The sequence below is a fragment of the Onychomys torridus genome, chromosome 14 (assembly GCF_903995425.1).
Source record: "Onychomys torridus chromosome 14, mOncTor1.1, whole genome shotgun sequence".
NCBI lineage: Eukaryota > Metazoa > Chordata > Mammalia > Rodentia > Cricetidae > Onychomys > Onychomys torridus.
The window spans coordinates 55,708,072-55,723,759 of record NC_050456.1 but is presented as its reverse complement, the minus strand read 5'-3'; the positions used below and the strand labels follow the sequence as shown (position 1 = coordinate 55,723,759).

Sequence of the window (15,688 nt, the reverse complement as noted above, 5' to 3'; positions counted from 1 at the left end):
ATCTGTTTTATCACAAGCAGTAAGTAACCACAATCTAGCGGGAGACGTTGCCATCTATCTCGGGTGTGCTTGTTGCAAGCACAGCCCTAAGAAATGGCCCAGGTAAAATGCAGTCAGGGCATTCTAGGCGCATCCTTGGCCCACGTGTGGATATATAAGACACTGAGGGAGGACTTTCTCTCCTAACAGGCTTTATTACCCCTCAGTCACAAACTGCCTTGACATCTAGCAGATGTTTCATGTTAAGATACAGCTCTGCTAGCTACTCCAGTTAGCATGGCTGACAGAGGCAGAGACCAGATCCGTTCAGTTTGTCTCATGCAGTGTTTAACTGGGGCTACTGTCAATAAGACTCCCAAGCAGCAGGATGATGCCAGCCTTTGGTATTCACCTCAGCTATGTCTTTCAGGGCCCGGATTCTGCCTCCTATGAGTAAGTCCCAATGAGGGATGATACGTCTTATTTCAGACAGCATGAATGTGGTCTAAGGGCAGTCAAGTACCTATTAAGACCTGTGCATAGCAGTTTAGGTTGATTCTGATCTTTGGTACCATTGCCAATAATTACAACACCCCATTAAAGCGGTGCACCTCCCATGTCTAACAGAGAGACATTTAGTGGCCTGCTCCATATATACCAACATGATACCTAAAGAGATGCAGGGCATTTGGTTTCAGTTTTATTTGGGTCATCATTTAATTGGATTAGGCAGTATCATTGAATAGTTGAATCCCAATGGCTGTATGGGCATAACTAAGGTCCCTAGTACTTTAGAGAAGAGTACATGATCTATAGAGTGAGATAAACAGAAAATTGTGCCATTTGTGCAGTAGCACACATACCAGGGAGCTGCTCTTTGAGGAGTTGGTACTGATGTCATCAGCCACATGAGAGTAGCTCAAGACTGTTCATGCCCATCCAGTCCATCCACATGAGTTATTCTGTTTCCAGCTACAGGTTGAGTTACTGTCATGAGCAGCCACTTAATGTAAGTGGCCCATCTGAATGTTGCCAGGATTTGGGGTTTGGCTTAGGGGACAAAGAGAGAATTAATGTTTCCATTCACTGTACATCGCCAGAACTCTAGTGTCTTTCTTCCTCAGCTATTGAGGTTGTTTCTGTCCATAACTCTGCCCACGATGGTAGTGTGTCCAATGCCAGTTTCTATTTTCCTTGTGCCCTACCTAAATCCAGACCTTATTACCACAGGCATTGTTAGAAAACTCTTGGAGACCTGTTGTGTCTTCTCTCTGACACAAGTAGGCCTTGTGGGGAGACTTGTACTCAGCTAAGTGTCATTGTGTTTATGTTCTAGGCCATTTAGCACAACAGTGAACTCCTGACACAGTGTCTTAGGAGCAGGCAGTTAGACAATGCAGGAGATGAAACTAGAATTAAATTTGAGTATCGTCACCTTTTCTTACCCTTCTCTGCTGATCTAGAGAAGAAAGACATACCACAGTCACAGAAACCCCAGTTTTCCTAAGCAGCTTTGTATGGCTCCAATCCTTTTTTTCTGTTAGTTGATAGTTAAGAGGAGATGAATTTTTGTGGGGATGAGTACATAAGGACCAGACTGTTGTCTAAAGTGTGTAGGCCAGGAGGAGGTGATGGGGGTCAAGTCAAACCTTTTTAGTTGGCTTCTGAGGAAACTGTCCAATACTTGACAGTATCAGTTGTTTGTGGATGATGGGAGCATGGGTGGTCTGTTATTACCTTGACTGTTGGCCTGTTGTTAGATGACCATGTGACAAAAAGGTGTAGCACTGTTGGACTAGATGGTTTGGAAAGCTGATAAAATGACATTAACTGTAAGGACCACACTGGTTTATCCAGAGTCACTGGGCCAGAGCTGCAGCCTTTCTGTAACTTGAGAAGGTAACAGCAACAGTAAGTACTGATGAGGACAACAGTGAACTCTTGACACAGTGTCTTAGGAGCAGGTAGTCAGTGCCCAATGGAGGATTCCTTACTACTCAAAGCAAGTAGGCCAGCTTTTAGCAGGAACCTGGTGCATCAAGCTTTCTTGTCGGACTATCTTTGGACCGCCAACCCACAAATAATGACCTGGAGACTTACTGTTAATTATGAATTAATTATGACCCTTAGCTCAGGCTTTTCCCCAACTAGTTCTTTCTTATAACTAACACATATTTTTTTAATCTACATTGTGCCATATGACTCGGTTACCTCTTAGTGTGGTACATTCGACTTGCTCCGCCGAGTCTGCTGGTGAAATCGCATGCCTAGATTCCTCCTCCCAATTTCTCTCTCTTTGCCCGGAAGTCCCGCCTATTCTCTCCTGACTAGCTATTGGCCATTTAACTGTTAAACCAGTCAGAAAATGCCTTAGGCCGAGACACATCTTTACAGTGTAGACAAATATTCCACAACAGCCTGGGATGATACCATGGTGGCTTCTGCTTCAGAGATCTATGGTCCTTTAAAGCTTTGTGCTCAGTAAGTTCATGGTACCACATGTGTTTTCACACCCTGTGCAATACAGGTAGGCTTGATTAGGAGCTTGAGTGTAGCTATTCATATCAGACTACATCCTGTATGATGGGTATCTTCATGAATAAACAGGACTACTCCATTAGTAGGCGGACAGTTTCCAGCTCCCTGGAGAGTGTCTTGAGTCTCTCCATACATAATCTTCCAAGTGGTATGTCAGACCCTTCAACTTTGACTGTAGTCAGGCAGCCAGAGTTATTGTCTTAGTTAGGGTTACCATTGCTGTGATAAACACCATGACCACACTAATTTGGGGAGGAGAGGGTTTATTTGGCTTACCTGTCCACATCACTGTTCATCATCAAAGGAAGTCAGGAAAGAAACTCAAACAGGGCAGGAACCTGGAGGCAGGAGCTGGTGCAGAGGCCATGGAGGGGAGCTGCTTACTGGCTTGCTCCCAATGGCTTGCTCAGCAGCTTTCTTATAGAACCCAGGACTACCAAGCCCAGGGATGGTACCACTCACAATGGGCTTGGCCCTCCCCCATCAGTCACTAATTAAGAAATATCCTACAGGCTTGCCTAGAGCCTGATCTTATGGAGACATTTTCTTAATTGATGTTCCCTCCTCTTGGATGATTTTAGCTTGTGTCAAGTTGACGTGATACTATTGAGCACAGTTGTCTTTAGGGCAAGATGGCTGCTGCCACCCAGTGGGTATCATCAGCTTTTTACTTAGCCTAACCCTCAGAGAACCAGGTATGGGCACTGTAAAGAAGCTCAGTGAGTCATGGGCCCCATTGAACTAGTGGCTGTGCTTCAGAGTGGAGTAGGAAGTCATTTCTCCCAAAGAGGGCACCTGCTGCTTTATGTAGAACTGAGCAGCCTCCTGGGCCAGGTTGACTGTCTCCTTGACTACACCCACTTGTTGAGTCCTCCTTTTGTTAGTTATAAACTCCAAGATAACCTATTCCAAAGTGGAAATGGAGGTCCAGAGAGCCCTCTGAGGCTTTTGTGGCTAAGGTAATAAGAGGCTTTCAATAAGAGGTTAGTAATTAGCCTTTTAGTACCTGTGTTCAGCAGGTGGCACTGTTATGCTGGTGACTAGTTTCAGAGTATTCTAGCAGTCCTTAATGGGTGTGTGTGCACCTTTGGGATTGTGTGTGTGCATATGTATGCCTGGGGGGGGGAGGTGGGTTGTGCACTTGCGTTTGTGTACGTGTGTGTACATGTATGTATGTGCAGTGCATATAGCTGAATTCTCTTTCCTTTAACTACTGTGAACTTGGCTCAGACCTAATTAATTAAACTTGGCCTCTTTTCCCCCTTGAACTAATGAGCTTAATATATCCGGTACCACCCAGAGAACATGCCATTTCGTGGGGTGTGGTAATACTGACCAGAGAGGTAGAAAACTTTTCTCACTTACCTCATCACTGACTTGGCCACTCCTTCCCCACTGTTCTGTCCAGGCAGCCCCTGAGCTTAGAGGCGCTTTGTCTTTAGTCCTTAGTGCCTTTGGTAATCCCTGTATCCCCCTCCATGCGGCCCCCATGGGTCTGGGCAGGAGGAGATAGGGGCCTTTATGCAGGAGAGCTCAGAGTTTAGGTCCCGTTTCTCCCTGGAGTTTTCTAGCATACTAAGATGAATGTATGTGGTCTTCAGTCTGCTTGGGGACATGTAACCTTCCTCTTTAAAGCGGCTGAAGATAATGGCAGAGAGGGAGGGGTCAAGGAATTTAGAGCTCTGAACCAGCGCACAAGGTACATGTACTTTTTGCCTTGAGCACACGGCTTACCCAAGGATCTTTCAGTGGTTTTTATTTGTTTGGTTTTGTGTTGCTTTTTGAGACAAGGTCTTGCTGTGTAGACCAGACTGTCCTCAAAGTGTTCAGCCTTCCTCTTGTCTCAGACTCCCGAGTGCTGATCATAACAATGCAGTAATTAATTTCTTCAGTGCTGTGACCAGATGGCTGACAGGAGCATTTTCTGTTAAGACTAACAGAAAATGTTGGGACAGTTCAGCAGGTTGGTAGATAGCATCTGGCTCTTCTGTGATACTCTTGTTTTAAAGGCTCTAGAACCAGTAGCCTGACAGTGTAGCCATGTGCATTTGAAGAACCAATGGCATCAGAGTGAGAAGTTACCAGGCTGGGAAGAAACTCCTTTACAAAACCCATTCCATGTTACAGGAAACACTGCTGCCTTAGGATAAATTGATAGGAATTCAAAATACAGAAGGAGACTATATTTGAATTTATGGTAACTGCCAGGTAAATATTTGTTAACTTTTCTCATTATCAAGATCTAGATTGATAGCTAGCTTCAAAGGTTTTCCTCAAACCTTTTAACTATGTCAAAAGTTTTTTTTTTTAAAGCCAACCTGCATATTATATGCTTGAAACTCATGACCCTTGGTTTTAACTGTAACTTTAACTATGGTTTATTAAATTTTTATGTTTTTCCTTTAGTTGGGATGAGACTCATTTTGGAAAAATGGGAAGTTACTATATTAACCGCACCTTTTTCTTTGATGTACACCCACCTCTGGGAAAGGTAAGCAGTGTGGTAATTAACCATCTTTTATCTGGGCAGATGGATGGCATCTAAGAACTGGAGCCAAGTGTTAGGTTTGGACTTAATTCTTAGAGTTCAGAATTCCATGACCAGGTACTTTGATAGAAAATCTTTGGTGTTTTTAGGGATTCTCTGGACTCAGAAACAGAGAAGAGCATCCATCCACTGATGGATAGATAAACAGATATCCTTACAGCAGAATATTATTCACCCATATAAAAGAATAATGTTCTGATACAAGGAGGTTTCTTCTCAGGATGATGAAATGTTCTAGAATAACATAGTAGTGATGATTATACAACCTTGTAGATACATTTGAAACTACTTTTTTTTTTAAACAAAGAGTGTTTATTTTTTTATACAATTTCTTTTTTTTTTAAAAGATTTATTTATTATGTATACAGTGTTCTGTTTGCATGTCTGCCTGCAGGCCAGAAGAGGACACCAGATCTCATTACAGATGGTGGTGAGCCACCATGTGGTTGCTGGGAATTGAACTCAGGACCTCTGGAAGAGTAGCCAGTGCTCTCAACCTCTGAGCCATCTCTCCAGCCCCCGAAACTACTTTTAAATTCATTAGTTTTATAGAAGTATATTACATAAAGGAAATATGACTTAGAGGAGCTTAATCTATAAAAATTAAACTTTTTCTTTCTCTTGATTCCCAATGCACATATTGACCTGTTCCCTAGCGTTTTACAGTTAAAAATTCCACCAATTAAATTTTGTTTTACTCTTTTAAAAACAACTTTGAGAAGACAAATGGATTAGTTTTAGTATTCGAAAAAGCCTCTCTTCCTAACTGTAGACTCAGATCTTCAGATCCTAGGGTAATGGTCTGTCAGGTTGAACCAAAGAAGCCTGAGCACCTAGGCTAGGGACTGGGGACAAAAGTCCTCCAGGGAAGGATATGTAGAGAGGTAGGCCTTGTAGCCCGATGAAGTTAGTTCTGAGCTGAGAAAAGCCTTGTCTCTTCCTGTCTGCTTTTAACAACCGAGACAAGCAGTTGTGCCTGGACCTGGGAAGCTCAGAGCCGCTAGGTAGAGCAGTTACTATTGGAGCTCTGTGTTGCAGAAGGGGAATCCATCAAAATCTCTCTCTCTGTCTCTCAAAATATTGCCTGCCCTTCCTCCTTCCCTCCCTGGGGAAGTGCCTCTGTTTTGCATTCTCTTTCTCATTCCTGCCCCTGTCTCCTCCTGTGCAGCTCCTTGGCCACTGTGACGGGAGCCTCTTCTCTTTCCATAGAAGGCCAGTCTCCCAGGAGTCAGAGTGCCCAGGACCTTCCTTCCCCAAGCGCTGTCGTGTTTCATTTCACAGCAGATGAAAGAAATAAAGCCCCTCACTGACCCTGCCCTTCAAATTAGGGAGTGTTTTCCTCCCGAAATTTTCAGTCTGCACTAGTCCCAAGCACTGAGCTGTGGCACAAGAGAGGGTTTGTTCCAAGCAACAAGCTCTTCAGACAAAAGATTTTTCACTCTGCAGCAGCTGCAAGACAAAAGGTCACACTGGCACTTCTCTGGCCTGTTGTCAAGGGAAACCGAAGGCTATGCATGCAGCTGGAGAGGACGGGACAGAGGAGTCGTTTTCTCAACATTTCATCTTTTTGTGCATGCCCCTCTCCTCAGATGCTGATTGCTCTTGCCGGCTACCTGAGTGGATATGATGGTACTTTTTTGTTCGAGAAGCCTGGGGACAGCTACAAGCACCACAGCTACATGGGAATGAGAGGAGTAAGGCTTCTTGCTTTATATAGACTGCCGAATCCCTGGGGCCACACCCACTCAGAAATGGTACAGTTGGAAGCAGCAAGCGTAGACGAAGGGACCTCTGGGGAGTGGGGAGAGGAATGTGATTGAGCCCACTCCTAAAGTAGAAATCTAGAAGTGAGTTTGGAAGGAAGGGAGGGAGGGAGGCCACAGAGAGCACCAAGGTTGCTTAGGAGCCATGAACGCTACAGCCTGCCAGCCCATGCTTGGGTTGCATGCCTCTGCCAGCCTTCCCTTCACATTAGGGCATCTTCACACTATCTCCAAAGGAAGTCAGGCACTTAGAAGTCTCACTCTCAGGGAAGCTGCATGCCCATTCCATTCCCTCTGCACCCTGATTCTCAGCTTAATGGAACATGGCAGAGCCTAAACCCTCAACTCCCTGGGAGCAACCTAATGAGACCTGAGGAAGCTGGCCTCTAGCCTGGAATTCTCAGAGCACTTTGCTTTCACAAATTAGATGAGGTGACTGTGTGCTTCCTGGGGCTAGTCACTGGATGGTCTGTGCAGTCCTGCATGCCTTATTAGACAGGGAATGCCCTGCCCCTCAGTTCATACTCTCAAGTGACACTTTGTTTCTTTTTGTTGTTGTTATTGTTGTTTTTTGTTTCTTGAGACAGGGTCTCACTATGCAGCCCTGGCTATCCTAGAACTCACTAAGTAGTCCATTCTGGCTTGGAACTCACAGAGATCTGCCTGCTTCTGCCACTGAAGTGTTGGAATTAAAGACATGCACCACCACACCCAGATCTGTCGAGAAATTCTTTTTTTCTTAATGACCCTTGAACACAACAGGGTACATACAGTATTCACCATGGACTTGCTGTAGAAATTGGGAAGGACAAATAGCTTCATCCATTCTCTTTTGTTTACAAAAGTGATGGCCCAAAGGGAAGAGTTTCCTATTACCCTGGCCTTGTCTGTTTACTACTGATGGGCAGACTAAGGAGATGGAAGAGGACTGTTCGTTAAAAAAAAGAACCAAAGCCCCCAATTCTTCAGGCTTTTGGAGTGTCAGCAGTCATTTTTCCCAAATCAAAATGCACCTTGTAGATTAAGAGTGATTTCTGGTGTCCTCAGAGCAAAAACCAGGGGAAATATTACAGGAATACCAGTAGAAGTCTCAAAAATATTAAGATGTGGGTTGGAGATTTAGCTCAGTGGTAGAGCACTTGCCTAGCAAGCGCAAGGCTCTGGGTTCGATCCTCAGCTCAAAAAAAAAAAAAAAAAAAAAAAATTAAGATGCTTCAAAGAAGTCTGCTTCAGCTTACACCATAGCTCTGTGCTAGACACTAATGTTGGTGAAGTACTTTCTCTCTTAGTAAGCCTTGCTCTCATGTGCTCCTCAACCTGAGCCTGTGAGGTCGGAGTCCTGGCTTTCCTATTGAAATGATAGGAGGCTAAGATAGGAGACGGGGCTGTGATGGGCAGCCTGCTTCTTCCTGTAAATGCCCACTGATTTCATGTGAGTACATGTACCAAGGTTCTGAGGGGCATACCCACTGCCTCATGTGGTTCTTCGATATGACACTACTGGTTTTATTCCTAGACATTTCTGGAGTCACATGACCACACATGCACTGGCAGCAGTCAGGCAAAATGCTTAGTCACTCCAGGGCCTTAATATGTTCTATGCAATCCGTGTGCAGCATGGTCATGTGCGCATTTGTGGCGTAGCTACGTAAGCCCATGTGCGCAAGGTGACATATAAAAAAAGGCTCTACCCACTCCTGGCTCTCTCTTCCTCTTGCCAGAGGTAGCTCACACTCCTCCCCCACTCCCACACCTTTCTTTTCGGTAGGCCTACCCACCTCCACCTTTTCCCTTCCCTAATAAAAATTCTTATAGTGGATTCTGTTGTACCTTGTGTTTTCTCACGCTCGGTAAACAATGCTATCAAATAAATGACAGTTACCCGTGCATACCCCATGTGATTTCAGACCACCTAGACTATGCTTTTGTCAGGGTCCTCCCTCTTAGACATTAATATAGCAGGTCAGCTGGTTATTTGATGCTTCTGTCTTCCTTCCATAGTTCTGTGCTTTCCTGGGTTCCTGGCTGATCCCCTTTGCCTACCTCACTGTACTGGATCTGTCCAAGTCCTTTCCAGCAGCCCTGCTCACTGCTGCCCTTCTCACCTTTGGTAAGTGGTCTTGACCTGTGTGTTTTGGGAAATGGACTGTCACACCCCGTGGGTGGTTGGAAATCAATACATCCAGGTGTCACATCTGTGCATCCAGTTCTTTTTGTTTGTTTGTTTGAGAGAGGGTTTCTCCATGTTGCCATGGATGTTTTGGTATTCATTCTGTGGACCAGGCTGGCCTGGAACCCTCAGAGCTCTGCCTGCCTCTGCCTCCTGAGTGATGGGATTAAAGGTGTGTGCTACCACCAACCAACCCAGTTCTTTATCATTTAAGGATTGGGTAAAATATACTGTTACTAGTAACACTTAAGTATATAATTACACCTGTGAGGTGTGTGTGTGTGTGTGTGTGTGTGTGTGTGTGTGTGTGTATTTGCATGGGTGGGTGTCTGTGTGTGTTTGAAGCATGAAGATGACAGTTGTCTTCCTCAGGTTCTCTCTACTGAAGCAGAACCAGAGCTCACTAGTTCATTGAGTCCTGTTAACCACCTTTCCGTGAGGCTCCCATTCTCCCTACTGTGTGCTGAGATTATGTGTGGCCACCATCCCTGCCCAGCTTTCATGTGGGTTCTGGGGATCCGACCCCCAGTCTTCATGTTTCATGACAAGTGTTTCCAATCTCCCCAGTCCCTAAAAGTCAGATAGATGCCCAGAGGTATCAGTGAAGCGGAAAATAACAGTAGAACTTAGGTGTTTTCTCTGGATCTCATCTGAATAAACAAGGGCTAACTGTGGAAGTTAGTCCTGATGCTAGCTGTGTTCTTCTTAAAGTAAATCCATGACCTCATGGCGCTTTACATGTAGAGAAGCCCAGACCCGTGTAGGTGGGTGTTGTGGGGCTTGTTCAGAGAGATGTGCTGCTGTCTTGATGGAGGTAGGACAAAGTTATAGGAGTCCCTGTAGTGAACTAGTGGCTCTTCCATTGTATGCATTTTCCCTTCAGTTATTCATAACCATTGTTTTCATTTTCCATTTGATACTTGTTTTCTAGGTACCTGTCCCGGCCACCTTTTAAGGCCATAGAAAATACACTAATGAGATGCTGTTCTCATGGAATATACCCTGTAAACGGGCAGGCAAATAAGCCAGTACATTATCAAGTCTGTGATACAGCATGGTACTTTCCTTCTAACGTTTAAAGTATTTACTCTGTGTGTGATGGGGAGGCATATGCCCACTTACCATGGCAAACCTATGGGAGTCAGAGGACAACTTCCGGGACTTGATCCTCTCCTTCTACCATGTGGGTCCCAGGGGTCACACTCAGCTCAGCAGGTATGGTGGCAAGCACCCCATCCTGCTGAGCCATCTCACTGACCTTGTAATGGAGCATCTTAAGCAATTAGTGCCAGGTTAGACATAAAGCAGAGTGGGGATAGATTAATGGGGATTGATATTTGAGATAGGATAAGCAGTAAAGAACTCCCCAAGAAGGTAGTGTCTAGCAGAGGCCTGAGTGAAACAGGGTCAGCCTTCAGAGTTCTGAGAGAAGAATATTAGGGCAGGGAGAACAGTCTGTGTAGCAATCCTGACACAGTGCTTACTAGAGTTGAGTGGCAACAGGAGATCAGTACAGGGAGAGTGCAGTGAGTTTACTTAGATATGGAGGCCATACAGGGTTTGGGAACTGTCCTCAGAAATTTTTAGCCTGAGTGAGAGGAGAAGACATTGGAGGGTTTAAGCAGAAACATGATATAACTTAAGCTGTTTAAAATTTTTTAAATTGGTCTGGTACCTATGTAGGGAGTCAGCCTTCAATAAAGATGTCATATAAAATAAAACTCTCCTATACATTTGTAGTTTTCAGCTGCATCAGCTTGTGGATTGTTTTTATGGTAGAAATGAGGAAGTGGCCTCAGGGCTGCTCTGAGTGAATGACATGAACCTCTGAGATAGAGGACCTACAGGTAGCATTGGTCTTGCTTCTTATTGTTGGACTCTGCTGTGCCCCGAGCTGAGTCCTCCTTTTTGCTGATAGTCCAGTGGTAATCAGTGACCACCTAGTCATGACTGCCGATGCTTACTTGCAGTGCAGAGAGAGGGAGGACCCTTTCCTGCTGTTTGAGTCTTTGGTTTTCAAAGATCTCTCATCACTCTGTATTTTGACCAACAAACTCCTGTTTTTCAGACACAGGATGCCTCACTCTGTCCCAGTACATCCTCCTTGACCCTATCCTGATGTTCTTCATCATGGCGGCCATGCTGAGCATGGTCAAGTACAACTCCTGCGCTGACAGGTCAGAAATACCATCTCAAGTGGGGTATGGGTGGGGTCAGAAGCCATGGCAGCCCAGAAGTTTGACTGTGGCAGGGCCGGGTGGGTACTTACAGGACTAGCATTAAAGCTTAGTTTAAAAGGAGCGTACTTTGCATTTGTTTGTTTTTTAGATAATGAAAAATAAGTTTTAAAGTGTTTCCTCTGATAGATGCTTTTAGTTTTGCTTTTCACAAGATGAGAAATTGCCAATTGTCAAGAGGTGTTTGGATGTTTAAAGTTGGTATACAGTTGGGGAGGAGCTTATGGGTATTATGGAGGAGAGCTGATGTTGCCTCCTCACTATGCCTTATAAGCTGTCCCTCAGCACCAGTGCTGGTTTGAGGAGCTCTGGGACATCTTATCCTTCACATTCTCCATCCTGGAGGGGAGGACACCAGTGTAGATGCTGCCTCAGAGGTGCTTGTCTCCCTGCCTCAAGGCTTTCATCCAGTGCTAACCTCATGATGAATTTTCCATACAAGCTAAGAGGATCTTTCTAGGCCCTGGCCAGTTCTAAAGCTAGTCTGGATTTTGGTCTACTTCCAGAATTCTCCTATTTTTCTGGATTCTTTTCCTGCCTCCAAGGGAGTAGAGTAGGTCATTCCATGTGTTCAAAATACTGTGTTCAAAGTTCAAAAGAGCTGGCATATCCTAGGCTGTCCTAGAAAGCAATATGTTTTTACCCATATGCTAGTCCACTCTCCCTCCCCAACCAGTGACTACCAGACTACCAGCCAGCCTACTCTGGTTTTTTGGTTATCATCTTCTTTGTTGTTGTTGTTGTTGTTGTTGTTGTTGCTGAGGACCAAACCCAGGACCTTTCGCTTACTAGGCAAGGGCTCTACCACTGAGCTAAATCCCCAACCCCGGGTTATCTTCTTTTTATACATCCATTTCCATCTACCTTTTTTTTTTTTTTTTTTTAAGAAAAAAAAAGTGGTATCAAAGATTGAGCCCAGGGCCTCATGTTTGGCAAGCTTCCACCACTGGAGCTATATATCCAGACCCACCTCCCATTTCTTGAATACATAGCATGTGCCAGGTACCATACCAGGAGAGAGAGGCAGAGGAACAAAGATGTTGCCTAAGAAGTATTCATTCTGGTAGGGGAAGTGCCGATCCTCAGGTGTACTGGGTGTTGTTAGGATCATCAACGTTATAGCTGATTGCCTGGCTTGAACTGCCCTCTATCACTTGCTAGCTACATTGCTTGGCCTATCTGTGCCTCGGTTTCCTTATGTGTAAACAGAGGGTAAAGAGCTCTAGCTTAAGGGGGTGATAAAGATGAGAATGATAGGATAGGGCACTTGGGATGCTGTCTGACTGGGTAATGAACAGTTAATAGATGCTGGCTTTGGCAGGCCCGAGGGAGGGGACACAAAGGATAAGTCTGACTTGAATCCAGAGAACTTTTCAGGGTTTTCCTTTAATGTCTTTCCTAACTTGTCGATAGTGAAGAGTAGTCTCTATGTAAGAGGCCCCATACTTAGCCAGGAACAGCATGGAGCCTCCTCAGAACAACACGCTGCTTTCTTTCACACTGACTTGCCTGTAGTTTGAGGCCTTCACAGAGCGCAGCCTCCTTGGAGCCAGGCCATGGCTCCCCGGGGTTAAGAACCCTCCAGCTTAGGGTCCAGCGTAGACCTCTGGGGACTGTCCTGCTGCTGCTCTAGATTTCTGATCTAGTTCTCGCTACCAAACTGAAGTGTGTTATTGGTTTCCAGGCCTTTCTCTGCCCCCTGGTGGTTCTGGCTCAGCCTGACTGGCATTAGTCTGGCTGGTGCTTTAGGGGTCAAGTTTGTTGGCCTCTTTATCATCCTGCAAGTGGGACTGAACACCATTTCAGACCTCTGGCACCTGTTTGGAGACCTCAGTCTTTCACTGGTGAGAACTCAAGTGCTGTGGATGGCTTTGTTCCCCAGTGCTCTCCCTGTCGGCCTTTCTCTGCTTCTGCTGTGGGTGGAGGGAGTGGCTGTGCCCTGGGCTCTGTGTTGTGGGCGTGGCCAGACCAGGCAGGCCCAGCTTTCCTCTGTAGGCAGCAGGATACCAGGGAGTGGGCCTGGCTGAGTGGCAGGAGTGGTGTAAGGAGGGTCAATGGAGTAACTGCCTTGCAACTCTCCTGCTGTTGCCCTTTCCCACCTCCCTTGACGTCAGTTTCCAAGTCCACCAAGGGCATAAGAGCTTAGGTCGGATGAGTGGGACGAGGCTGAACTTCTGAATTCAGTTTCTTTTCCTTACCCAGGGTTTCCATATTTGGAAGCCCGTTCAACGCTGTTAGCATATGACATTAGTAATCAAGGGCTGATTCAGTGCCAAGCACCGTACGAAAATGGTTTGCTTTCATTAGCTCATCATCAAAGTCCTATGTGGTGGGTGGTCATTACCACTCACTGATTTTACAAATGAAGAATTTGGAACCTAGAGAGAGAACTTTCTGAGGCCCCACGGGTATTAGGGGTAGTAAGAGGGCAGTCTGCGACTCAAGCTTGGGTTAGGCAAGCTCCAGGGCTCAACTACCAAATTTCCAGCATGTTTATTCATTCAGAAAATAGCTAGAGACCTTTACTAAATACAGAATGTTGGGAATGTGCTGGTGACTACATGATCCCTGCCCTCTGGAACCTATGGGGGGGGTGTTGGGGGAGAGGAGGAGAGGGCCTATTACAGTCCTCCTTTGACGGCAGGGGTGGGCCTCAAAGCTTGGGTGCTCCAGGGAGGCCTGTGAGGAAGTTGAGGCCTAAGGTTAAGACCAGCAACAGTTGGCCAAGTGACAAGGGGCTGGCCTAGTCAGTACCGGGAGCCTTGGGAACCCTCAGGGAGTTCAGTGAGCTGGAGGTGACTGTTGAACAACAGTCTCACCTTGTCATGGTCATGAGTACAGTGCCTGGAAGGGCATCAGAGAGCTGGCCCACATTATCCTCCTACAATGTTTGTGCCTGTGTGTGTGTGTGTGTGTGTGTGTGTGTGTGTGTGTGTGTGCGCGCGCGCCCCATGTGTCTGTGGTGTAGGGTAATATAGAAAGGCCTAGGGTTTTCCACCCATTATTCTTTCCAATGTGACTCTTACTATAAGTACAATGAAGTTTCTTATGCCCACCACCTGTGGTGGCTTCTGTTTACAGGTGACTGTGGGGAAGCACCTGACTGCTCGAATCCTGTGCCTCATAGTGCTGCCTTTGGTGCTCTATGTGACCATTTTTGCTGTTCATGTCATGGTGCTGAATAAAAGGTACAGCAGAACCTTTCCAGCCTCTTGCTTCTGGTCTTTCTCTGGCACCTAGGCCTCTGTGTGGGCTGTGTGAGGTTAGGATGAGGGGAGGAAGGAACTTTTTCCTGCCCCTTATGTTCTCTCTTCTGCATATCCCAAGGCTCAGAAAACCCAACACCCAGCCTTGAAGGAGGCGGAGAGTTCCCCAGTAGCCTAAATGCCCCATCTCTGTCAGAGGCCTTGCACTTTAGTGAGGATGGATACCAGGGTTGCAGAGGGACTAGAGGTACTGATAACCAAGATACCAACACCAGTGTCTCATTTAACAAGTACCGAGAACTGGGTTTAGCATTATGTATAATCTCATCTAGCTATCATTATTGGTGAGTTCTTTTGGCTTCTTAAAAGCCTCATATTTATAAATGAAGAACTAAGGCTAAATACGGTTAGGGACATTGCCCAAGTTAACCAGGTAGTAAGTGTCGGAAGTGAAATTTGGACTGTCGTCTCTCCAACTCCATCATCCATGTTTGTCTCATGAGACCAACCTGCTGTCCAGATTCTCAAATCTCCTTTTAATTGACTAAGGGCTTCTGGGAAATGGCAACTCTTATTCTCTCAGCTTGACTCTCTTCTGCTTCTCCTTTGCCCACAGTGGTCCTGGTGATGGCTTCTTCAGTTCTGCCTTTCAAGCCCGGCTTTCAGGGAACAGCCTTCACAATGCTTCTATCCCTGAACGTGAGTGTGCTAGGCAGAAGCGTTTCCTGGGAGTTGAATGGGAAAAAGCAAGTCTGAAGCTTGGGGTTTTTAGTCTATGTATAGCAGACTGGGAGAAAGCGCAGCATTACAGTATCAATACTGAAGAGTCAGTTAGTATAGTACGCAAAAGAACTTCTTTGTAGCTGTCAAAGCTAGCTCTGTACAAAGGCCATTTCAAGAGACTCTGGTCACAGAGAAAGGCCTCTAGGGGCAGTTACAGGCTGTCACAGTGTTCTGTACTTATTCACAGGTAGTAATTAGCAGGTATTCACCCTCCGGAGATAGTCTGATGTGAAGGACCTCCATTTATGTGTTAAGTACATAAAAGGGAAATACAGAACCTGGCATAGTGGCACATACCTTTAATTGCAGCAGAGGCAAGCATAGCTGGTCTATATAGCGAGGTCCAGGACAGTCAAAGCTACATAGACCCTGTCTCAAATAATAATAATAATAATAATAATAGTAATAATAACAACAACAACAACAACAATAATAATATGAAAGCAGTAAATACGAGGGTGGAA

General features: G+C 45.5%; 1 protein-coding gene across 1 annotated transcript in view; it reads left to right on the top strand.

Annotated features, from left to right (window-relative positions):
- The window catches only part of Pomt2 (protein O-mannosyltransferase 2), a 45,595-nt gene that overhangs the window by 1,699 nt on the left and 28,208 nt on the right, over window positions 1-15,688 (top strand). Inside the window, exons 2-8 of the mRNA XM_036205679.1 lie at window positions 4,924-5,008; window positions 6,655-6,759; window positions 8,830-8,938; window positions 11,067-11,175; window positions 12,920-13,079; window positions 14,317-14,423; window positions 15,058-15,140. Coding sequence (XP_036061572.1) covers window positions 4,924-5,008; window positions 6,655-6,759; window positions 8,830-8,938; window positions 11,067-11,175; window positions 12,920-13,079; window positions 14,317-14,423; window positions 15,058-15,140 — 758 coding nt within the window. The remainder of the gene's footprint in view (window positions 1-4,923; window positions 5,009-6,654; window positions 6,760-8,829; window positions 8,939-11,066; window positions 11,176-12,919; window positions 13,080-14,316; window positions 14,424-15,057; window positions 15,141-15,688) is intronic.